The following is a 26,733-nucleotide window of genomic DNA, read 5'->3' on the forward strand; positions in this document are numbered from 1 at the left end:
AACCTATAATAAAGCCTAAAGATAAAAATGGCTACATACATGGGAAAAATACCTCGACCAAGAGAACACCATCGACTGCAGATATGAAATGCCCTTTCACGTTACATACTTGCACTCATCACCTGCTGACTGTCAGTCGAGGCACAAAGTAAAATAGGGAACATCAATATACTGTAGAACCAGAGGAGTCAGGAACTATTCCATATATGTCAGCTGTCTGCCGTAAATAGAATAACTGAAACAAGATGACTGAAAGCATTTGCATATGTACAGTGAAGTACCTCACCCAGCTGAACACCATCGACTGAAAGTGCCCAATACCTTTCTATATTGCACACTTGCACTCGTCACGTGTTGATTGTGTTTCTGGTTGCCAGTAGTACTGTTAGTAATGGCGTGAGTATGGTTTATTTTGGTGACCAAATGACTGTCTACTCTTTCCCCATTCACTTTTACTTAACATTATTTCTTCTGTCATCCCTCCCTCACAGCCTGGAGGAAACTCGAGAGGAACTGGAGGAGTTCCAGAGTGGCAGCAGGGACCTGGAAGCAGAGTTGGAGGCCCAACTGGAACAATCAGAGACTCGATGTTCTGAGTACCAAAGTCAAGTAAATAGACTGGCGTTGGAGAATGATACGCTTAAGGTAAATACTCTGGATATTACAATTTGCTGTTATCATTTCCTTGTTTTTCCTTTTGTCCGCCATCTCTTACTCCCTCACTTTTCTCGGCCGTCTCCTCTGCCCTCCGTCATGTATCATACTAAGCCAGTAGACTTTATTGTTTTCCTCTTGACTGTCCTTCCTCGTGTCCATATCCATTTAACTCTTCCGCCTGTCACTTGCACGTATGAGCGCGCGCGCACACACACACACACACACACACACACACACACACACACACACACACACACACACAGCAGTTGGTGTTGACTTAGTAAGAATAAAGATGAGCTAAAGAGATGGTTAATACTATAGTCGTCATTTTTAGAGATTAAGAGGTTAATACTATAGTCGTCATTTTTAGAGATTAAGAGGCCTCCGTGGGACCTCATCCATGGTGACTGATTTACCATATTGTACTGTAATTATCTTAGTCCATAGTTTCCCTTTATAAGTGTCTACATAGCTTTCTTAATGCCTTACCAAAGAATTTAAACGTACTGTATGCCGAAGTAAACTGATTCGAAGTCTGCTGTAATATTGGCCCTTAAAATCAACCTGATGGATAATAATCTGGTACAAGAAAATGTTAATCCCTTCACTTCTGGAGCTGTGTCCAGACAATAACACCCAACGGTAGTAGCAAGAATAATAGAGAAAAGACGTCAACATAGTGCATGGCTTGATAATACTGTATTCATAACACCTTCGCTACAGTAGGCCTCAAAGCAGAATAAAATCACCTGATACGAGGAAAAACAAAATAATCGAGACGTGCTTGTTCAGATGTTAATTTGCCATGTACTGTACAGACTCAAACTATTATGGTATTTAAATGGCATTGTTGAGCCAGGCAAGCTCATGAGATCACAGTTGTAAGAGTTGTGAAGTATGTGGCAGATGAAATCCAAGAATGTAGTGTTGCACACCAGATTGTCAAGGTCACTGACTCTGCTACCTGTCACTGTTATTTGCACCCTATTGAGTATCGTTAATTTTAGCTGATGTCGTGGACATGTTGTCAGTATGCATGATGGCAGATGAAAATATTTTGTGTTGGGTATGATGTCGATGACTATGATTGTGATCTAGTGATCGTATTAGAAGTGGATATGTTGTTGATGGTATTGGGGGACGGGATTTCTGGATGGAAGTCAGTCACTGTTACTGCTACACTATGGCATGATAAAAGCTACGCCATCTGAATTCTTTGACAAACCAGGTAATGCGTTATGGAAGGATATGTTTCGGTCTTAACAAATAGGATTTTTGTTTATCCCCTCGCAACTCGGCAAGTGACAGAGTAGTTTTAAGCTAACCCAGCTAGTGTGTGTGTGTATATATATATATATATATATATATATATATATATATATATATATATATATATATATATATATATATATATATATTTATATATATATATATATAAGCCGGAGCCTCTGTGGTACAGTGGTAAAAGTGTGCTTTTTCGTACACTGAAGAACAAGGGTTCGCACCCCGCCAGGGTAATAAACTTTGGGAACATTCTTCTGGCCACGTACTGCATTGGCGGATATAAGAGGTGCTGTGGTTGAACCAGTGTAGCATACAATAAAGTATGCTTGCACAGGGCCGATTACACTTGGTTCACAGACTACACACACATCCAAAGCCACTCCAACACTGCAGTTACACTTACAAGCACTTCTCACCCTACGTACAATCTATACCAGACAGCCAAAGCCACTTGGTAGAGATACATAGGATGTATCGTCACCATTTCGGTCGGGATAAGCCAGTCTTGCAGTTGACACTCAAAAGGCTGATGATGATTATATATATATATATATATATATATATATATATATATATATATATATATATATATATATATATATATATAATCAGCCGTTTGAGAGTCCACTGCAGGACCGTCCTACCCTGACCAAAGCAGGGACGATACAGCCTATGTATCTCTACCAAGTGGCTTAGGCTGTCTGGTAGAGATTGTATGCAGGGTGAGAAGTGCTTGTCTGTGTGATTGTAGTGTTGTAGTGGCTTTGGATGTGTGTAGTCTGTGAACCAAATGTAATCGGCCCGCACAAGCCGACTGGGTGCAAACATACTTTACAGTATGCGACACTGGTTCAACCACAGCACACTTTGTGTCCGCCAAAGCAGTACATGGCCGGGAGAATGCTTCCAAAGTTTATTACCCTGGCGGGGCGTGAACCCTTGCTCTCCAGTGCTAAATCTACTAATACCAAGTCGGTTCCCTTTCCCTCAGGGTGCAGTGAGGCGTGGCTTGAGTGAGACGTCAGTCGGCTTAAGTAACAGAAAATGTATAAAAGGGCAGACTCAAATTAAACATTTATAATAATGGAAAACAAAGAAGGGGAAGAAGTGCGGACTCATTTAACCGTATAATATAGCAGTAGGTTCCCTCACACCCCTATGCCTTACCTCACACCTCCATACCTTCCCTTACTCATTTCAGTCCCTTTCCTCACTTCGGACTGAAAATGTGTCATGATCTGCAGAGTGCAGCATACATCCACTCACCACCACGATCAGGCTTCAACTGAACTTCGGTTTCGGGCCAGCTGACGTCATTCGGATGCTCTGCCCCTTGCGCCAGCTTGGACCTGTTTTAGATGGAAGTTATCCGACTTGGTATTAGTAAACTTAGCTCCAGTGTACGAAAACGCACACTTTACCAGTGTACCACAGAGGTTCCATATATATATATATATATATATATATATATATATTAGGTTCATTTAGGCTGTGGTTAGGTTAGGCAGGGATAATTTAGGTTGTTAGGCTAGGTTAACTAGGTTTGGTTAATTTATATGAATGCTTAACAAAAATTAGCGTTCATATAATTTAACCTAACCTAGCCTAACTTAACCAAGTTTATCCATGCTTAACCTAACCACAGCCTAAATTAACCGTACCCACATTCACCCATCCCAGTTTATATATATATATATATATATATATATATATATATATATATATATATATATATATATATATAAATTGTTTGTGTGTGTGTGTGTGTGTAAAATTGGTTGGCTGATATAGATTGTTTGATAGGTTCATAGCATAAGCATTGTCGTATAGATAAATTGAAAGATAGATGTATCTGAATACCTTCGATAGAATGACAGACAAATATAAATAACTGAAATAGAAGCGTTAATCTGAATGTGGTGCTTCGGTGTTTTCAGAGTAGCAAAATGGTACGATCATCCACTCCCTTTTCTCCCTTCTGCCTTGTTACTCACTCCCACCACCCGTATGCCCATTCCTTCGCCACTCTTTATCTCCAACAAGGAAGTTTAATGTGGCAAATAAATTTTGTCACTACATCCTTTTCTTGATTAATATATGTACTTGAATAGAATGGATTGGATATATATATATATTTACTTCAATCTCGGGCTCATCCGGTGTGCCACACTGGCTGCAGGAATGTTGAATCGATTTGATGGTTGATTGATTTAGGAGTCAGGTGATAGACAGACAGATAAGGTGAAAAAATTATCTAGGATGTCAGACAGAAGGAATAGCTGAAACATAAAGACAGGCACCGTACACAGACGGAATTGTAGATAGCAGTGTAATAGATGGAGAAATAAATGGATTGAGAAATCTGCAGGCAGCAAAATAAAATGGATAGATAGAGATAGAACTAACCGGTTTCACTTTCGCACTGACATAAGGTTGCGAAAAGGCTGTGTTCTCAGCAACGGATGCAAGGAAGCCATGTTTACCTGCTTCGCAGGGCTTCGGAAAGGGGTGAAGCGTGGTGGCGGTGTTGGAGGAGGGAGATGAGAGTGTGCAGGGATGGAAATGGAGTGTGTGTGGGGGGGATAGAGGAGACTAGAAAAACACGTACAGTTGCGGTCGGTAATCCATTTACACTTTGGGGGTTCCGAACCAGCGAGGTGAGCCCACAGTCCTTCCAACCCGCATGAGTTTAAGTTAGTCTGACACAGTCACATAAGGCATGTACACGGAATGTGGCAGTATGACGAGTGAAATAGGGAAAGGCATTCTGTACCGTTGTATTGTATGTACTGTGTATCCAAGTTTTATCAAAATCATTTCCATTAGGAGTATAACATGTATTACTGACCTTATAAGACGAATTCAACAAAGCCGATGAAAATATTACATAAAAGACTACCACAAAGCGCACAGCACGCATTGACGTGTCGTAAAAGGTCTGCATAGTTTGAACATTCATTGTAATGAAAGAAATTTGAGTAGATTCCCATCAAAGAACAGACTCTTGAAAACACACACACACACACACACACACACACACACACACACACACACACACACACACACACACACACACACACACACACACACACACACACACACACACACACACACACACACACACACACACGGGGGAGGAGAGAGAGAGAGAGAGAGGGAGGGGGGGAGGGAGAACTTCGGGAGGGGGGGATGTGAAGAGCCTGGTGGGGAGGTAGGTGTTGGGAAGAAAATAATAGCAACCGTGCGGAGAGAGGAGGGGTTGATGGAGGTGGAAGGGTGAAAGGTGACTTTGTATTCGGGCCTTAATGGCTCTGTGTGGTAAAGGATGGAGTCAAGGGCTTTTCATCACGTCAGTTCTCGTTACTTACCTCCTTAAGCCCCTCCTCTCTCCCTCCCCCAGATATATATATATATATATATATATATATATATATATATATATATATATATGTGTGTGTGTGTGTGTGTGTGTGTGTGTGTGTGTGTGGTAGGTGGGGACGCCCATCATCCACTCACTCAGTGTATTGTTGCCCTATGGTCTCTACATTGAAGGTTAAGTCAAATGGTTTCCTGAACCAAACCATTTACTACGCTGGTTAGTAACCGTATAACCAGGGTTTGACCGGGTTAAGTGTCCCCCAGATTCCCCTATCAAAAATCACTAAATTATAGCAAACGTTTCGGAGAGCCTCGGAGGGTCCAATACCTGCTCAGGGCCCCAACCAGATGGACAGATTCGCTTGGCCGTGTGTGTGTGTGTGTGTGTGTGTGTGTGTGTGTGTGTGTGTGTGTGTGTGTGTGTCCAACTCTGGGCATAGGCTTCACAGCCTGCTCCCAAGGCCAGTAGTCCTCCTACATACCATACACCTCCACATGTGGAATGTGAGAGATGTGAATGAGGAGCGTAAGAGGGTGGAAGTGGTGAATGTGTTCATGAGTGCGATATATACCATGATGGCATTATGTGAAACTAAAATGAAAGGGTGTGAAGTAGAGGATTGGGAAGGTGTTAAGTGTATAAGGTCGGGCATGGATGGGCGAGGAAGATGCAAGGAAAGAGTTGCGTTGTTCATGAATGAAGTGTCGCAGAGTGGAATGAGAGATTACAAATGTGTCAGCTTGAGTTGTATGTAGGTCAAGTTCAAGTTTGAGAAGGTGAAAATGGCAGTGATTATAGCGTACGGTATGCACCGTGTGATGACAGGAGTGAGACAGAGAAAGACAGGTTTTTGGGATGAGCTGTATGAAGTAGTAGGACAAATGCCCAGGAGTTATAAAGTGATTGTAGTGGGCGATATGAACGGTAGCGTACGCACCTTTCATATAGATTATACATTATAATGGGTAACAATGGAGTATCAGGAGATAATGAGAAGCGACTGAAGAACATATGTCAGGAAAGGAGGTTTTGCATTTGCAATTATTTTAAACAGAAAGATGCACATAAATATACGTGGTATAGAGGGAATGGAGATCATGTAGAAAGGAGCCTGATTGATTACGTGCTTGGAGAGAAATCGATGCAGGGTAGTGTTGCTGATACAAGGGTAGTGAAAGGAAGATGTGGAGGTTTGTCAGATCATATGATTGTGGTATGCGAGATCAAGCTGAGAGAGGTGAGGTGGACTAGGAAAGAAAGGAGCAGTAAGGGAGAAAGACTGAAAGTCGAGAAGCTGAGGATCAAAGAAATGGCAGATGAATACAGGGACAAAGTAGGGGAGGAGTTATAATCAGTGAATTGGAACGAAATGGATCTGGACAGCTTGTGGAATGTATATAGGGATAACTTAGTTAGGAATGCTAAAGCGGTGTGTGGTGTGGCAAGAGTAACAACAAAGAGGAAAGGTACGGCATGGTGGGATGAAGATGTTAAGAGAGCAGTGGAGGAAAAGAGGAAGTGGCTAGAGTGGATACAGCACAGGGGTTCAGTTGAAATAAGAAATGAATATATTGAGATCAAGAAGCACGTAAAGAGACTAGTGAAGAGGAAAAAGAAGGATGCAAATGATGATCTAGGAAGAAAAATGAATGCAACTTACTCGGCAAATAGGAAGTTATTCTGGAAAGAGGTGCGGAAATGGAGAAGTGACAGTGGAAAGAAATGTGAAAGTGTGAAGGATGTAAGTGGTAGATTATTAACCCATGGGGATGAAGCAAGGACCAGATGGAATGAATAATTTGAAAGTCTGATTAATGGGAATGAGAGAGTAAAGCGACTGTTATCATGATTGGTTTGGGGGTGTACAGAGAAAGAATGCATTGCCAGGAAACGTGACACTCGCAGAGGTGATGAACACTGAAGCGTCTGAAAAATGGGAAAGCAGATGGGGTTGATGAGGTGTATGCAAAGATGATTAAGTGTAGTGGAGAGAGCGGAATGAAGTGCGTGTTGGAGATATGTAAGACGCATGGATGAGTGAAACTGTGTAAGTAGAGTGGAAAAAGGCAGTGATTGTACCCTTGTACTAAAATAAAGGTGAGCAAAGTGTGTGCAGAAATTATCGTGGTATAAGTTCATTGAGTGTGGTATGGAAGGAATATATAAGAATTGTTATAGAGAAAGTAAGAGAGAGATCACAAGTCCTAGTGACGAATAGGGTGGCTTTAGAGTGGCAGAGGATGTGTGGATCAAATATTTGCGGTAAGACAGATAGTGGAGAAGGCGTGTAAGTAGGACAGTAAGGTGTTTATGGCCTTTATGGATCTGGAAAAAGCATACAACAAAGTAGACAGAGAAGGATTTTCGAAAATTTTGCGCATGTTCGGTGTAGATAGTAAGCTGCTAGGTGCCGTCAGGAGTTTTTATGATGGTAGTGAGCTATGTGTAAGGGTAAATGGGCATCTAAATGATTGGTTCACGATCAGTGTGGGCGTATGACAATGTTGTGTGATATCCCCATGGCTGTTCAGTATAAATATGGCTGCGGTGATGAGAGAAGTAAAAACACGAGTAATGGAGAGAGATGGCATTGGTAAAGAATGGTGATGGATGGAATATCTCAGATTTATTTTATGCTGATGATGCAGTACTACTTACAGAAACCGGACAAGAACTTGGTAGACTAGTGCAGAGTTTTATAAATGTCTGTGAGCGTCGTGCCTCGAGAGTAAATGTAGAAAAGAGTAAGGTGATGATTACTGAGAGAGAAGGTGACTCCCAGTATGATGTTTCAGTGAGTGGAGACAGACTGAAGTTGGTGAGAGAATTCAAATACCTGGGTACAATGATAGAAAAGAGAGGAAAATGTGCAAAAGAAGTGTAAATTAGAGTGACGCAGGGGAGGAAGGTGGTATGAAAGCCTTGATAAAAAAAAACAGAGGCTTGAGTGTTGCAGCTGCACGAGGCTTACATGAAAGTTTTAGTGCCAACTTTAACATATGGATGTGAGACTGTGGTGTGGCATGAAAATGAAATGTCAGGAGTAAGAGCAGTGGGGTTAGGGCTGCTGTGGAATGTATGTGGAGCATAGAGAGTGGATAGGATACGGAATAATGTGATTCGTGAAAGATGCGAAGTAACGAAGTCTGTGGACACCAGAATCGAAGAGAGTGGTCATGTGGAGAGAATGGATAACAATAAGGTGGTGGAAAGGGTATATCTGAACGAAGTTGAAGGAAGGAGGAGGCGAGGAATGCCAAGAAGAAGGTGCAGAGATATGGTGGATAAGTGTGTCAGGAAGAAAGATATGGAAGTTGGTTAGGCTAAGTGACTGACAAGAGATCGAGCTGGCTGGATGAATTTTGTGCGGAGAAGCGCATAACCAGGGATTTGGCACCCCTTTTTAACGGGACAGCGCGCGGATTGACTTTTATCAGATAGGTATATGTGAAGGTACAGAACGTGGTGAATATTTTGGCCCATCTGATGTAGCCAGGGTTCCATGGGTTCGAATGGTGAGTGAATGGAAGCGTGGTCCGTTGAATTGTGCAGACTTAGGCTGTCTGGACGCTGCTACTCCTTACCCTGTCCTAGGGTGGAAAAGGAGGTTCCGGTGGTGATGATGATGATGATGATGATGATATACTGTGTATATATATATATAGATATATATATATATATATATATATATATATGTATATATATATATGTATATATATATATGTATATATATGTATATATATATATGTATATATATGTATATATATATATATATATATATATATATATATATATGTATATATATATATGTATATATATATATGTATATATATATATATATGTATATATATGTATATATATATATATATATATATATATATATATGTATATATATATATTGCTAGGAAGGAGCCAAAGGCCAAGGGCCTGCAAACCGCTCCCTCCAAGGAAAAAAAAAAATAAAAAAAAAAAAGAGAAAAAGGCATCAGAGAGCTAAATTCAGGATCTGTTTATTTCGGGATGTCTGGACACACTGCGTTTGAAAGACTAGATATCGTAGGCATTAGGAAAAACAGACATAGGGAGACAGTGCCAGAGTTGACCTGTTGCATATATATATATATATATATATATATATATATGTGTGTGTGTGTGTGCCAGAGTTGTCCTGCTGCATATATATATATATATATATATATATATATATATAGATATATATATATCTTGCCAGACGCCTTAATTCCGTAAGAGGTGGCCACAAACAAATCGCCTCCATGTCGCCCTGTCCTCCGCCATTTCACTGCCCTGCTCCCAGCTCACACCCCCCTCTCTCATACACCTCTCCATTCCATTGTGGCGAATGATTATAAGCAGTGTTTTTTAAAACTTTGGTCGAAATGTAGCTTACTCGACAATGTTAAGTTTTCATTAGAGTGAAGACAAGAAAGCAAAGTGTGTGTTATCGGGTTAGAATTTGCGATCATGAGGTAAAGTACGATGGTAAAAGCCATGATTCTTCCTTACGGAATACGGGAATGGGACTTATAGGTCCTGTTTTTGGAGGTGCAGAATTTTTATCCGTCTTTATCTGTGCAGGTCACCAGATTTGAATATATACCGTTGTAGTCGTAAACGGCAGTCTGTGTTAATGAAAGAGCAGAAAATTACTGACCCATTCAGCCGATAACGAATTTTGTATATGTTCTTGCTGTCTCCTTCCAGTTTTATTCAGCTAAGGGAGACTTCGAATTGGAGGAATAAGATATAGCCTTCGTACTAGAGGCGACCCCATCCCTACTAGAGGTCCATCGTAAGTTCAGTAATATCATATGATGGTAACAAGTATATAAAAAAAATGTAATCATATTTAATGGGTTGAACAACAAAATGCAGTAGACTGGATTTGAACTTCTGACCCTGAGATATCGAAGTTTTAAAAAATTTGAAGCTTCTGTGCAGTTGACCGAACTCGTACACTCACGATTACTAATATCTGCCCAGAGGTGCCCCCTTCCTACCCCTGTGTACCCAGAGAAGAGGGGAGGAGGGGACGAAACGAGCTTCACCCGCCACTACTTCAGTTCCCGACCCTTCCCCATACCCCTACCCAACACTCCACCCCACCCGTCGTTCGTAACTGGCAGTTACATCTCAAGCTGATTTCATGCCTAACACTCTTGGTTCCTCTGCTAATACAAACATAAAACAATAAGATATGTCAGAAGTATATAACTATCAACACGCTGCGGCAAGACATTAATGCATTATGACGTTGACAGTAAAACAAAAACGTTAACAACGGCCACCCCAGGCCTCATGTGTTGGGTGCACTGCTTTGCAAATACACACACACACACACACACACACACACACACACACACACACACACACACACACACACACACACACACACACACACACACACACACACACACACACACACACACACACACACACACACACACACACACACACACACACACACACACACACACACACACACACACACACACACACACACACACACACACACCGAAAAACAGACATAGACACACCCAAACACGCAGGCACAGACACACACTCACTCAGTCACCCAATGCATGAGGCCTGGGATGGAGGTTGTTAACGTTTTTGTTTTACTTTCAATGTTATAATGCATTAATGTGACTATGAGTGTAAAGTATAAGGTTTGCTTGAGGTGTAACTGCCAGTTAAGAATGACGAGTGGGGTTTGGGAGGGGTAGGGGAATGGGGGAGGATTGGGAGCTGGGGTAGAGGCGGGTGGAGCTCATTTCGTCCCATCTTCCCGTCTTCCCTGGGTATATAGGGGTAGTAATGGGGCATCCCTGAGCAGAAATTAGAGATCGTGAGTGTACGTGCAACTTGGTCGTATAGCTTGTGTTGGTGGAGCAGCAAAAATATAACCTGCCAGCTTCCGCGCAAAGGTCCTTATTTGAACTCACGACCAACTATTCGTTGGTGATCAAATTCATATCCCTAAGCTTCCCTGCAACATATAGGATTGATACTGTCGACTATTGAGATCAGTTGTGATTCGGAAATGAGATTTTTTACGCACTGCTGCGATAACAGCTTTTCTGTAATGCTCTTGATGCCGCCTGGTGATTATATTCAGGGTAGGAGACCACGCATTACTGAAATGGTTAATGAAGAATTATGTAACCTGTCCAGTTCAGAAAGGCTCTCCTAAACTGAATAAGTTCGTGGGGAGAAGCAGGAGTGAAATATGATAATGACATAGTGAATGACTTCGCTGCAGTATATGGGGTTGAACACTTCACCGCGGGATGAGGTTGTGGAAGAGTGAGTGTGGTGAAGGAAGCTGTATGTGGAGCAGGAAGTTGGGTTGAGAGGTGGCACGTGGAGTGGAGCGTGGGTACAGAGAGAGAGAGGAATGACGTTTATTTGATGTCGGTGTAGATACACCTGTAGCAATCGATGTATTTTTGATAATTATATGTTATAAATAATGGTGGTGTTACCCTAGTAGGTATTGATACATGTCCTTGAACGTGGGAAGATATCTGTGAAATACACAGTTCGAATAATTAATTACTGATTCATCAATCCTGGGAAGCAGGATGGTATCATTTGCGGCAACTAGCCTTATACCGTTGTGCGAGATAAATCCTGCCTCTGTGTCCGTGCTTAAGGTCCTCCTAGGTTGTGATGGATTTGAATGAAATGCCGAAGGTTATCCATTATATACATTTTCAAACACTGATATTTAGGGGGGACAGCTCCTATCTAGCTGTCTGTTGGTAGACGCCCCAATCCGGTAAGGGGTGGCCACAAACAAATTGCCTCCATGTCGCCCTGCCCAACACCATTTCACTGCCCTGCTCCTAGCTCACACACCCCTTTCTCACATGCCTCTCCACTCCATCCCTCCATCTCATCCTCGGCCTCCACCTCACTCGCATACACTCTCCTCGTTAGTCTCTCGCCCTCTATCCTCTCCACTTTCCCAAACCACCTCGGTGTATTTCTTGTAATGTTTTCTGTCACATCCACATCTACTGTACACTACAACGTAACTCCACATGCTCCTCTCAAATACTGTAACTCATTTCCATTGTTCTCACCCTGGACTTGCGTCCGTCCAACAAGGTCCAAGCTTCACTTCCGAACGTTAGAGCTGGTATCACAATACTGTCATGCAGCGACTTTTTTTAACGTCCATGCTCACTTCCCTGTTCTCTATCACTGCTTTCAAAGAACCAGCAGCGTTTCTTCCTTGTTGCACCCTTTCATGCTGTTCACCTTCTAAACATCCACCCATACTCATCACACTACCCAAGTACGGTATTTAAGCACACACACATTTTCCATTTCCTCCTCATCCAACCTCACTGTATATTCAGTGGCTTCATTTTATTCGAAGACCATTACTTTACTCCTCCTTACATTCACCTTTAGATTCCGTTTCTTACTCTCTCAAACTTATTCACCATACCTTGCAGTTCCCCTTGTCTTCACTTAACAATACAGTATCATCTGCAAACAACAGTACAGGGAGTTTCCAAACTCTGCCATCTCTCATGAGGGCCGCTCCAACATCCACTAACCGACCTTGTATCTCTTTTATAACCTCATCCATATACAGTATGAACAACCATGGGAACATGACGCATCCCTGTGTCACTTAAACATTCAGTCAGAAAAAAACAGTTCACCATCCACAAGCACTGCAGCCTTAGCCTAGTCATACTTACGGTACTGTTCACGGCATTCAACAGCTTCCCATTTACTCCATATATTCTTAATACTTTCCGCGTTCCTTGTCTGTCCACCCTGTCATATGCTTTCTCCAAATCCATTAAGGCCACATACAATTTCTTTCTCTTCTCTAGAAACTTTTCCACTAAAGACCTGAGAGTGAATATCTGATCTACACAACCTCTTCCCTTCCTAAAACTTCCACGTTCTTTTCCAACTAATTCTTCTGTTATTTCCCTAACTCCCTTACCAAAATTTAAAAAAAGTAAATAATAGTGAAAGGAGGGCTGTTATGGCTTTGATATCGTAGTACATGTTATATAGTTTCATCCGTAATACGATATTTGGAAGCGTGACCCTCCAAGGATTTTTTTTTTTTTTTTTTTTTTTTTGGGGGGGATCCCCCTCCCCAAAATAAAAACGATCAGATATAGGAGAAAGGGAGCATATGGGTTTCACGAAAGCTTCTCAGGTTAGTTCGTCAGGTTCCGTGATAAATTCGTCCACTGTATAAAATTTTCCACCTTTATTTTTAATAGGGGTCAGCCCCTTCCAAACCTTTATAAAAAAAATGCAACATAGGGGAAGGAGGTAAGATATCGCTTTTACATTTTAGTACATGTTGTAGAATGGGCTTACATCCGCTAACTGCTGCTGCTGCTTCCTCCTCCTCCTCCTCCTCTTCCTCCTCCTCCTCCTCCTCCTCCTCCTCCTCCACCACCACCACCACCACCACCACCACCACCACCACCTTCTTCTTCTTCTGAAGTTGTCATTATCGTACCCTGGCAACTTACCATTCAAAAGTGCGTCCGATTTCGTATCATACTATGCACGAATCAAATTATTAAGCACGAATATATTATACACGAGTATTATTATACACGAACATATTATACTCGAATCACGTGCATTTCATATAATACACGAAATCAGACGTACTTTTGAATGGTGGTTGCCAGGGCACGATAATAACAACCTGAGTCGCGCGCTTTGACTATAATACCACAACGACGACGTGAACTCTTTATCCTGGGATATCAGCTCATCACATTAAGGGCCGATTCCACAGTTGTTTGTAGTGGTTTGCAAGCACCCAAACGAAAGAAACTGAACTGTGTAAATGACTTATGACTGAATTATATGATGATTTTGGTGACTAAAGTATGTAGCAGTCTTAATTATCTTACCATTTGACAGGGGTAGTGAAAGTGGATACTGAACTTTTTGGGGAAAAAATGTAGTTATAAGTGTGGTTGGGGAGGAAGCAAACAAACAAAAACTACTGTTGAATCGCCCCTAAGTCTCCATTGCGATCATGTGGCTTTTACATCGGGATACTAACTTCCCTTTTGACGCAGTAATATTGTTCTGTAATTCTTTCAAATCGGCATGCATATCGCAGGATTGGGAATGCAGAGTCCATGTTTTCTCTGAATGCACAGAAAGAAATTGTACGGTACATCTACTTTATTAAGGATAATAGTCTAGGTAGTACAGCTGTTTCCTCAATCAGCCAGTCGATATTCAGAATAATTTTCGAAGATTTTAAGGTATCAACATATTATTTCCTCTAGTAGATGTAATCTACTCGTGAGTAGTTAACCAACATCTTCGCTTATTTACTTCAAGTGTGAGTGGTTGAATTAGTCTTCGCTCACTTCCTTTTCAGAAATCCATTGCTATGATAATATTTATTCCATATAATTAGCGAGTCGACGGTATATAGTCAATGCAGTTTACATCTGAATATTCGAAACATGTGCTTTTGTTCATTTTCTTCTTCCTTGTTCACATGCTGGAGTCAGACAGGTTAATTTTGTGAGGCTTCCGAGAGAGAGAGAGAGAGAGAGAGGTAAACAGTTTGAGGCAAGGAATGTTTAAAAAAGCAGTTCTTTATAATTTTTTTTTTTTTTTTTTAAGCTTTGTGTTCTTACTTCATTAACATTAGTTAGAATAAACCAAGAACGATTGCTGTGATGATTATGATAATCAGAATACTGAGGTAAAGAAGCTACAGAGAAGATAGACTGAAATCGTGTACCTCCTTTTTGTGCCTCACGCCTCACGTGCCAGCTTTCTCTTGTCGCTGAGCGACCTATAGTCTAGTCTTTATAATAACCCTTCACCTGCTTTGTAAGTCACTGGAGCACAGAGTCTGCCTATTGTACCATTCCGGCTGTCTGTACTCTGAATGTATGTATGTTAGTGTCTGCTTATCATAGTAGACTCACATTTCAAAATCTTTCAAATTCAGTACGATGTTTTTCTTGCCACCTCCAGACTTTTATTTTATTTTTTTTTTTTCTCCTCCAAGCCAAGGAGATACTGAAATGGAGAGGTTAAATATACCCTTCAGTATTAAGAGGTGTTTCCCAAGTTGAATGAATCATGTGGAGGTACCTTGATCTTGCAACTGGACTGGTGTTCGACCGCATTCGTGAACTGACATTTAAGTGTGTGTAATAGTAATGTATGTCTTTATATATATTATTTAGGCTATGTGGGAAGTCCATGATTGATTAAGTTTTTCTTGGCTGTGTGAATTAAGTTAGATATATGAACAACTGATTAAAAAAAAAAAAAAAAAAAAAAGTTCTATTTATGTATATCCAGACTCCTCAATCCCGTAAGGGGTGGCCACAAACTAACTGCCTTCATGTCGCCCTATCCCCTGTCATTTCGCTGCCCTCGCCCCTCCCCCATCAGCGTCATACTGTAGACTAATCTATGGTGCTGTCTCTCATTTTACCTCTCCGCTCCAGCCCTCTTTCTCATCCATGGTCCCCCCCTCCTTCTCCCCCTTTCCATCTCACTCGCGTACACTTTCCTATTTAGTCTCACGCTCTCCTATTTAGTCTCACGCTCTCCATCCTCCTTATTTTTTATTTATTTATTTATTTTTTTTACGTGTCCGACTCTGGGCAAAGGCTTCAGGGCCTATTTCTCGGGGGCGGTGACCTCTCCCAAGGCCCAGTAGTCCTCCTACACCTCCACATGTCACCACTTCGGCGCCAACACCCACTCATACAGGACTGGTGTATTGGTATTAGTGGGGGTATTTTTACGACATGTCGGCGGGTCATCTGGTAGATCAGGAAAGTTTTTTTTTTTTTTTTTTTTTTTTTTTTTTTTTTAAATTCAAATCCTTAAACTGTTCCCTGCCCCAGCCGGGAGTCGATCCTGGGTCTATTAGGACTGCAGCCCGCCTCTCAACCGATTCAGCCTCCACCTCCCCCATATGGCCAAACCACCTGAGAATATTTTGCCCAACGCTTTCTGTCACATCCACACCACAACGCTCCTTCAACTTCTTATTTGTCAGTCTCCCTCTTTCCTTATAACTCCTCTCAGATAACTCATTTGCGCTGTTCTCACGCTTGTGTCCTTCCAACAAGGTTCAAGCTTCTCTTCCAAACGTTAGAGCTGGTATCGCTATAATACAGCGTCTTTTTTACTTCCATGCTCACTTCCCTGTTAATACCTTATCACTACTTCAAAGATCCAGCAACCTTTCTTCCTTGCTGTCCCTTTTCAAAGGACTTTATCCTCTAAATTTCCATTCTTTACTCATCAAATTACCCACTTAATTAGTAGGTAATAGGATAAACAATTTTATAAATATTCTAGACAAAAGGTAATGAATTCTGACCCAGACACAACGCAGAGGCGATGAAACAGAAGATATAGTAATGGCAATAAATAGTGGAATGTTGTCGGTTTGGCTGTTTCATTGGAGGTAAATAGAAGAGATAATGTGCCCTCCACCCGAGACCAAGCCGGGACACGACACCTGCCCAAAGGTGTCACGAGAGACTGTGATGGAATGTACCATATGCGTACAGTAGAATCTCTCTCTCTCTCTCTCTCTCTCTAGTGTATTTCACATCTTTTTGTCTCTCCTCTCTTTATTGTCCCCTTTTCTTTCCCTTCCCTCTCTGGTGATTCTCTTCTCTCTTCCCTCTTCTTATCCTTTCTCTCCTTTTCTTCTTGTGCTTCTTTCTCCCCCCACGCATCCCTCTCTCTTTTTTTTTTTCTTTTCTCTTTCACCTCCTCTTCCTCCGTAGGATCTCTCTTCTCCCCTCCTGCATCCCCTTTTCTTCTCTCTCATTTCTCCTGCCATCCTTCCCGTCCATCCTTCTGGTGAAAGCAAAGTCATTGGGGGATTAGAAGGAGAGTAGGACAGATACAAGGCACAGACGGTGAAACAGAAGACAGTTGAAGTAGACAGTGGGAAGGTGTACGTTGGGTTATTCGATTGTTGCTGACAAGGCATTAGCTCTGGTCTTCGCCCTTTCCTTTCCCCCCTTTTGCCACCAGCCTGCCATCGAGCGTCAGTAACGTTGGCCTGGTGGAGAATGTCGTGGTATGATGTCACGCCTGGTGCCGAGGTCATAGTACTCACACCCTTCACCCTTTCTCACCATCATCCATCCCCTCTTCTTCACTCCCGTTCCCGTCCCTTCCTCATCACACGCATCATTCTCCGGTCACTTTCCTCCTTCCCCTTCTCCTCCCTTCTTCACCTCCTTCCCTTCTTCCATAACCTCCCTCCTCATCGTTCATAATCCCTTCTCCCATCCTCTATTTTTTTATCATCATCATCATCATCATCATCATCATCATCATCATCCCTGTCCACACATTCCCATTTCCCTCCTTCCCCCCACCCCGCCTTCCATCCCCTCCCCGCCTTCTCTCCCATTCCATCCCTTCGTCATTCTAGCCATTCTCGTCTCCCCTTCACCCCCCCCCCTCTCTTTCCTCCTCCTGGCCTCACTTTCCCCCTCCTCCCCCTCACACTTCCCCTCCTCCCCCCAATCTCTCCCTCCTTACCTTTCTCACTTATCCTCTTCTCATTCCCTCCTCCATCCTCCCAGTTATTGCTTCCGCTTTCTCAGTTTTTCTTCTTTCCCATCATTTCCATTTCTCTCCCGCCCCCCCTCCTTTCCATTTCTTTCACCCCTCTTTCCTCCCTCCTGCGCCTCATATTTCCCTTCTATCCTCTTTGCACCCTCCCTCCTTCGGTTTGTCTCTTCTCTTCCTCTCTTTCCGTCTCGTTTTCATATTCCTTCCTCCTCCACCTCATCTACAGTCTGGGAAAGTATTGATTAAAAAGGAAAAAAATAGTCAGTTCTTGATAAATGGCTCATCAAGGACAGTGAGTTAATGTTGTATTAGAAATATAATTATTTGATGTGTTCACTAGAGTACACCCTAGTTTGGCTGCTGAGTTTTTGGTAGTTGTACCAATAATAATAATAATAAAACACACACACACACACACACACACACACACACACACACACACACACACACACACACACACACAGCTTAGAGCTACGAAAAATTTGTGCATATGGTAGCAAGTGTTATTCCAGTTTCCCCACAATTGTTACCTCGTGCAAGATGTCACACTGCCATGTCACGACTTTGTACAAGGCTTGTAATATTGCTTCCTTCCTCGCTCATCCTCTTACTTCCTCTTTCTCCCTCTCACTTCTCACCTCGCCTCACCTCTCACGCATCCACCCTAACTACATTGATTCAAGTGTTGGTGTAGATTTTTTTTTTTCCCCAAGGCAGAGAAGAAGGATCTGAAGGCCAGAAACCAACTAGATTGTTCCCTCCAAGAAGAAAAATTGTCACGCGATGCCCACGCACAGGTATCGTACGTCCCCGACAAGGAAATTGCGGCCCAGTTCAGAAGTGTAACGCATTTTATTTGAAAAACTGTTGTAATATATTATCCATTCTACAGTTCTACGTTTACGCACTTGAACAATATCGTAAAAAAATAAAGTATATATCCAAACACATAATATTCGAGACTTTGGCAAAGGGGATACACATGAGCTGGCCAGAAGATAGTTTCTCTCAGAATGATAACATTAAAAAAAATAAAGTACAAAGTCAGATTCATCAGTAATATTAGAAAATTTGGCAAAGGAGATAGGCATGTGATGGTCAAGATGTAGGCTCTATCGACGAGAAATTTTTGTTTGTTTCTGTGAAATGATTAAGTCAAGTAGTTTGACCCCGAATCAAATTAATTTCTGTCAGATGATTACTGGTAGTATACCAGTTTATACCTTTCTCGGTCGTCTACCAGTAGGGTAAGTTTTAAGTAGCTTTTATGAACAAGTTTCCGCCCTTCTCCGCGGCACACTCCGAAGCACCTCGCGTTGCACCAACGGTACACCGCCCACCGGGTGAGAAACCCTAGTGTACAGCATTTTATCTTCCCGCTCTTGTATTTAGATCTCATTCTTGGGACTGTGGATACAGTTGTGATGATGAGAATGATTTTTACTACTACTGCTATTACTACTGCTACTTCGTACTACAACTACTACGTACTGCTATTACTAATCACCATTTTTATAAGCTAATATATATATATATATATATATATATATATATATATATATATATATATATATATATACACACACACACACACACACACACACACACACACACACACACACACACACACACACACATAGGATATCCAAGGGTATTAGTGTATCACTTTACTATATGTGGTCATGGGTGTGAGCATGAGGTATGTATTTGGCATGCAGAAAGGTATTTCTTACGGTACCGTACTTTTGTATGTTAACTATTTCGACCTCTTCTCGTTCCCTCGTGACCTATTTCTTTCCGCTTTTTCCAGCCGGGCGGTCCTGCAGCTCCGTACCATTCAGTTACCGTTCACCTCAACCCTTTCACCACCTCTCACCCCACCCATTCACCTGCCGTGTTCGGCTGCATTCTTACATGCTCATCTGCCCTCATAATTTGCTTGCCAACTTCCACACCATCCCACCAGCACCCTTACCTGATTCGGCGTGTCGTTTTCTTCTAACCACCCAACTTACCGATATTACAATTCCTCATTTTGTCTCTCAGTATCATCATCGTTCTCAACCTACCTCTTCCACCCCATGAGCATAGCCTGCCATTTTTAAGTAATTCTCTCCTCCTTGCCTTTCCGTGTCGTTCTCGGCCTGCCTTCTTGTCACCCAGCCACTTGGCACACGTGTTTTATGTACGGTTAATCCCCCTCCATGCCATTTGATCTCGTACTCGGGCAACTGCCTCTTCCATCCATCCTTTTAACTTGTTTGACATAAGCCCCCACCATGCCCTTGTATGATATACTCCATCTTTTTAACTTCTTTGACATAAGCCTCCTTTATGTCTTTGCATCATGTGTTCGTTCTGTCTCTTTCACCCTCTTGTTTATAATTACACTTAATCTCTACATATCATTTTCAGGTGGCCTCCTCCTTCAGCCGCCCTACTTACCTCCCTTCTCACTTCCTTTCAACCACTGACTTACAAGGGAAGGCGAGGAATTGTTCTATCGTGACTCAGTAATGATCACTTCTCTCCCATTTTGTTCCAGTTCAATAACGACCTTCCTTCTTTCAGTCCCTTTTAATTCTTACTAATAACCGTCTCATTTGGTGTCTATTCAGTCACAACCCTCTCAGTTTGTGACGACTCCATAGCAACCTTTCAGTGCCTTCCCTATTCACTAACTACCCTCTCATTCTGTCCTTGCTTGATATGCATGCCCATCATCATTGCTGTTCAGTTTGACATTCCGTTCCGTTCCCCCTCAACAAAGACCCCTGTTCCGGCTGACAGATGTCTGTGTTCACCACCGTCCTGTTCCTCACAACCTCCACGTCGTTACCCCAGTAAGAGTTGTACCAGGCGGCGGTAGTTGCTGCGTCCCCCCCCATCTCTCTCTCTCTCTCTCTCTCTCCTTCCACTTTGTTCCCTTAACTTCTCCACCTCCTCTTGCTGCTCTTCTGTCTTCATCACGCTCACCATTTTCCTCGTCTTCTGTCTCTTCCTTTTCCTCATCCATACTCTGTCGTCCTTCCCCTCATCATCCTCCATCACATCCCTTCCTGTACCCCTCCACCTCATTCATAGCTCTCCATCTCGTCCTCCTCCTCACTACTTGCCCTCTCCTCTCTTCTCAAACCTCTCCCCTTTCCCTGATTTCACTACTGACACTTCATTAACCTATCCCTTCCTCTTTATCCACTCTCCTCCCCATCATCCTCTCTCTCCCTCACTTTCATCATCCTGATAGTCTTCTGTTTTTCTGATTATTTCTGGGTGGTAAAAAACGCTTCACGTGTTCACGTGAAGTGTGTGTCCCCGTTGTTCTATACTCCCCTGTGTCAGCTTGTTTGATTCGTCAGTGTAATGACAGAAGGGACTGCCCTAACATAAGTGTTTAACCTAACCTACCTTAACTATAGCTAATAATCTAATCTAACCTAACCCAACCTAACCTAACCTAGCATCCGGTTGGAAAAAAAAAACACCTTGCAGCACCTTGACTAAGACAGACAATCGTAGTTACTGCTTAAGAAACGTAATGATGAAAACAGTGGGAAATTTTTCAGCAGGAAAAGGTAATTTACCACCCTGAAAATAATCAGAAAAATACAGAAAACAAACTGGAGGAATATGAATCGAATGGGTAAGGACCTTCTACTACTTCAAGTAAAGCACACGTTTACCAGATAGCAGACAGTCATATGGTGCAGATTTGGTTATTCGATTATCGAGGGCAGATCTAAACCTGTAAGTGTCCGTTCCACAAACTCGGTGGGATTTGAATCCACGATTTCAGTGTCCCCCGAATATGAAGTTAGTACCAAATCTACCTAACTACTGAGTTGCCCCATCTCCCCATCCCCTTCCCCCTCACTCTTCTTTCTTCTCACCCCTGACCCCTTATAAATTGTTCTTTCCTTCCCAGCCTTTCTCTTGCAGTCCCCCCTCCCACCTTCCGTGTGCCCTTCGCTCCCCTCCCCTCTCTCCTTTCTCCGTCAACTCCGCCCAGTTTCTTCCTCACCCTATACCCATACCCCGTTGCAAGGAAGCTGCAATGACCCACCAACGGATTGGTCAAGCACGCCAGTCGTATTGCCATCTCCGGGAGCGAAGACCTCCTCCTTATAACTGTGGTGGCTGTCTGGTTCCATTGTCTGTTTCACTTCTTTAGTGTCCCAGTGAAGGGGATGCTCGCCGTCGATACCCCTCCAGGATTAGGTCGGAAGGTGGATCTTGCCTTGTTTCCTCAGTCTTTGGAGAGGAGGCGTATAAGATGGGAGAACATGTCTTGTCATTTTTTTTTTTTTTTTAAAGAAGCAGACTTCCTCAGCCAACTTTTTTTTTTTTTATACATAGTTATTAAATTCACATGTTCTATGCATAGTTGCATCCATGACATTTTAAAAGTGGATTTTAATGTTTGATTGTTTTTTTTCATTTTATATATTATGAAGACACGCACACAGTATGTGTGTGTGTGTGTGTGTGTATATATATATATATATATATATATATATATATATATATATATATATATATTGATTTTACTCATTTTTTATGGCGGAAAGTACCTCTGTTGTTTCGCTGCCATGATTATTTAGTTTAATCAAGTCAGTCGGTCAACCTTCTCTCACCTTCACCCTCTATCCAGTGTAAATCACCTCTTTCCATTCTTATTTTTTTTTTTTTTCTTGTACCCCCTCCTTTCTTCCCATATTCCCCTTAATGCTTTCAATTTCTCAGTCATCCTCACCCTTACCATCTTACCTCCTCACCATCATCGCTCCTCACCATCATCCCTCTCACCTTTAACCTCTTCACCTCTACCCATCTCATCCTCTCCCCCTGATTACCTGCTTTGCCCCGTCATCCCTCTTGCCCATTAAATGACGCACTAACTTACTTTGGGAGGTTATTCTTGGCCTAATTTTGAACATACATTGCTATGATAACGTGTTCAAATCCCAACTGGTGTGGAGTTACAAATAGATTATTGATATCCTTGTGTGTGAAATATGAGGGAGGTCATTTTCGGTCATAAGTTTATCAGAGACTAACTTCATAACGGTTACGAATTAGACCTCTGTTCATATAGAATTTTGTTCACAAAATTAGCCCAAGAATCACCTTCCGAATGTAGAGCGTCTACTCCCAGGATATCCTGTCACACAGCGGTCATAACTTTTGAGTCTTTCTCCTGGGGCAGCTTCTCGCGGGAAATGTTTTATGAATCGAGGGTCATGCTGTTGGCAGGTGGATGTGCTGTAATCTGAAGGAACTTAAGAAAAATAACTATCAGGCTGTTCATTGCAAAAGACCTTGGACATTCTATGCCCTGTAAGATTTACAGTTTTGGTAAAGTGTGACCACGTCTTCTTTACTGCCAGTGTTTAATGTGGCCACCTCCAACTTCGACATATTCTCATAGAATGTGTATCCTTACAAGGAACTGTAACATCATTTCCTCATCTGGCTGTTTTTTTATTTGAAGTTAAGTAGTTCGTCTTCAGTACACCTATCTCCTTGTCAGTCGTACGCTTTCATGCGACAATTTAAGAACTAGTGGGTTGAGATCCGGCAAGTTTGTATGTCTCCATAGTCGTTTGAATTTGACCACATGTTTTTATAACATTGCTAACAAAATGACTGTAGGAAGTAGCCCATTCAGTTGAGATAACGTTGTGTTACTCCCTGTATATGTATTGAAGTGAAAACATAGCCAATAAATATTCCATACAGTAGATCGTCATTTACCAGCCATGAGCATTGCTGAGACAGAAGTACCACGTTAAGTTTCGTAAGCCTGATTTTAATAAATGAAGCAACTGTTTGTAGAAAACTGATGGTTGTATCCTTCGGAGGTTCTTTGTGTTTCTCGCATATTAAGTTTTGTTAACTATTCTGGATTATTTCCAGGGGTAAAATTATAGCAATTGGTTTTTTTTATGCTAGGAAGAAGGAACCAAAGGCCGGGAGCCCACAAACTGTTCCCTCCAAGAAAAAAAAAAAAAAACAATACAAAAGGGAGTTAATTCAAGAGCCGTTCATTTCGAGATGTCTGGACAAACTGCATGTGAAAGACTGAAGATCATAGGAAGTAGGAAATACAGACATTGGGAGACAGTTCCAGAGGTGACCTATTGTATAAATGAAGGACTGGGAGTAACGGTTAACTCCTTAATTAGAGAGTTAGACAGAAAAGAGATGATAGTTTATTACTAGATGGATGCTACGTGCCTGTCATAGAGGTGTAGGGATGCAAACAGACAGAGGAGCATTGACAATTGAAGCAGCGATAGAAAAGAGATAAAGATGCAACAGTATGGTGAAGAGACAGAGGTTGAAGGGAGCCAGTAAGAGGAGGAGAGTTAATGAGCCGAAAAGCCTTTGACCCCACCCTGTTGAGAAGGGCTATATGTGGGGAGCCTCCCCACACATGAGAGTTGTACTGTGCAGTACACGAACAAATAAAACCCGTGTATAAAGTTAACAACTGTGCAGGGGTAAAGAAGGCACGGAGTCGGCTTAGCACACCTTATCTCTTGGAAGCAGATTTTACAAGAGATGCAATATGATCTTTCCAAGATAAGTCCCGAGAGAATGAAACTCCAAATATATTCAAAGATGATGCAGGACTGAGCTGGATATTGTTAAACATTAGTGGGTACTCCTGTGGAAGATTTTGTCGGTTGATAGATGTAAGAACTGAGTCTTTGATGCATTAAAAACAAGGTTATTTTTACCTCTATCAGAGATATGAGCCAAGTCAGATATTAGGTGTGCCATATCTTCATACCTTGTTTGTTGAAGTAACTGCTGAGATGGACGTTGCGGGAATCGAATGGAAAAGTGAAGGGTGGAATCATCAGCGTATGAGTGGGTAGGGTTAGATGTACTGCTTATAAGGTCATTGATGAATAAATGGAAGAGAGTTGGTGATAGGACAGAGCCCAGAGGAACACCACTGTTGACAGATCTTGAAGAAGAATGGTGTCCGTCTACAACTGCACCTATAGAACGACCAGAAAGGAAGCTATAAATTAAGGCACAGATAGAAGGATTGACACCTTAAGAGGGCAGTTTGGAGATAAAAGATTTATGCAAGACTTGATCGAAAGCCTTTGAGATCTCAAGTGCAAAGGCAGAGCTTTCGCCAAAGTCCCGAAAGGAGGATGACCAGGAACAGCAGCTATAGAACGACCAGAAAGGAAGCTATAGGTGAAGGCACAGATAGAAGGATAGAAACTGTAAGAGGGTAGTTTGGAAATCAAAGATTTATGCCAAACTCGATCGAAAGCCTTTGAAATGTCATGCAATTGCAGAGCTTTTGCCAAATTCCTGAAAGGAGGATGACCAGGAGTCTGAAAGGTAGGTGAGATAACCAGTGGAGTGTCCCTGATGGAACCCATACTGACGATCAGAAAGAAGGTTGTGATAGGAATGATGCTTTAAAATTTATCTGTGAAGAATAAATTTGAAAATAGACACAGGGTGTTAAAGCAGTTGTGTCATAGAGGGTTGGGATGGACACCCTTCTTTGGGACTGGCTGAATGAAAGCAAACTTCCAGCAAGAAGGAAAGGTATAAGTTGATAGGCAAAGGCGAGAGACTTTACCAAGGCAGGGTGTAAGCATAGAAGCACAGTTGTTGAGGACTACAGGAGGGATCCCGTCAGGCCCATATGCCTTGTTAGTGTTGAGGCCAGTGATGGCAGAAAATACATCAGCTGAAGAAATTTTAATGTCAGCCATGGGGATGTATGGCCTATTTGACAGTTTAATTTTTTGCACCTCCACTGGTCCTGGATCCCTCCCACCCCACGTAGGCTGCTGCGTCAGTGAAATTGGATGATTTGGTAACATCAACCCTGATTGGATAAAATAATGAAGTGTTAGAACACTGTACCCTTATGGCCTAGGTTTGCATTGATTAGTAATACATATTATATATATATATATGTTAAGAGTGGGCCAAAAGTAGGTACTGGTATGGTATACAGTACTGATCAGGTAATGTTTAGTCTCGTAGGTGCTTGAAATGTCCCCCATCACCGTTGCTACATTCCTGGAACCTGCCCCCGACACTGTGACACACAGTAACACACAAATTCTGGTTAGCTTCAGTGTCCATAAATGCTTGAGGGATGAATTCCTTCAGTTCGTCCATTGTGTGGGGCTTCCCCTCAAAAACCTTCTTTACTGTGACCCTCCATAGGTGTCAGGTCGGGTGAATGTGATGGCCAGTCATTGGGGCCATGTCACCCAATCCAACACTGTGGAAAGGTGTTGTTCAGGTAGCTCCATACCGTCAAAGCAAATGGAGGGGGTTCCCATCTTGTTGAACGAACAGTTCTGCAAAGTCAACCCTGGTTGCGAGTTGTGGAACCACCACTTTGCGCAGCATTTAGGTAATCATTACCGTCCACAGTTTTATTGGAAAAAAAAAAAATGGCCCCATGACATCTTCACTGGACAGTCTACCTCACACAGTGATGCCTGGTTGGTACAGTTCAATTGTGATAGTCACATGAGGATTTTCATCTGCCCAGGACACACAACTATGCCTTTTCACATGGCCTGACAACTTGAAACAGGCATCATTTGACCAGATGATCTTATCAAGAAGGTCTGGTTGGTGAGAAATTTGGTTACGCATTATCTCACAAAATTGCAACCGACGATCTGAATCGTCCTCCAGAAGGCCACGTAAGAGTCTTGGATGGTACAGCTTCAGTTTCAATTTACACATTAAGGCTGTTTCACACCGGATGCGATGCTAATTACCGTGCAATCGTACGCTATTAT

The 26,733-nt window shown here is 42.2% G+C and overlaps 1 protein-coding gene across 5 annotated transcripts in view; it reads left to right on the forward strand.

Annotated features, from left to right (window-relative positions):
- LOC145392953 (nuclear distribution protein nudE-like 1) overlaps positions 1-26,733 on the forward strand; it is a 451,924-nt gene that overhangs the window by 63,828 nt on the left and 361,363 nt on the right. For all 5 annotated transcript variants that reach the window (XR_013896084.1, XM_080267243.1, XM_080267246.1 and 2 more), the window contains exon 2: positions 492-645. Coding sequence is in view for 4 of the 5 variants with exons in the window: in XM_080267243.1 (XP_080123369.1) it covers positions 492-645 (154 nt within the window). In the remaining variant the exon portion in view is untranslated. The remainder of the gene's footprint in view (positions 1-491; positions 646-26,733) is intronic.

The sequence above is a fragment of the Coenobita brevimanus genome, chromosome 23, assembly GCF_032717465.1.
Source record: "Coenobita brevimanus isolate Jiangsu-jjx chromosome 23, ASM3271746v2, whole genome shotgun sequence".
In the NCBI taxonomy this organism is placed as follows: Eukaryota; Metazoa; Arthropoda; class Malacostraca; order Decapoda; family Coenobitidae; genus Coenobita; species Coenobita brevimanus.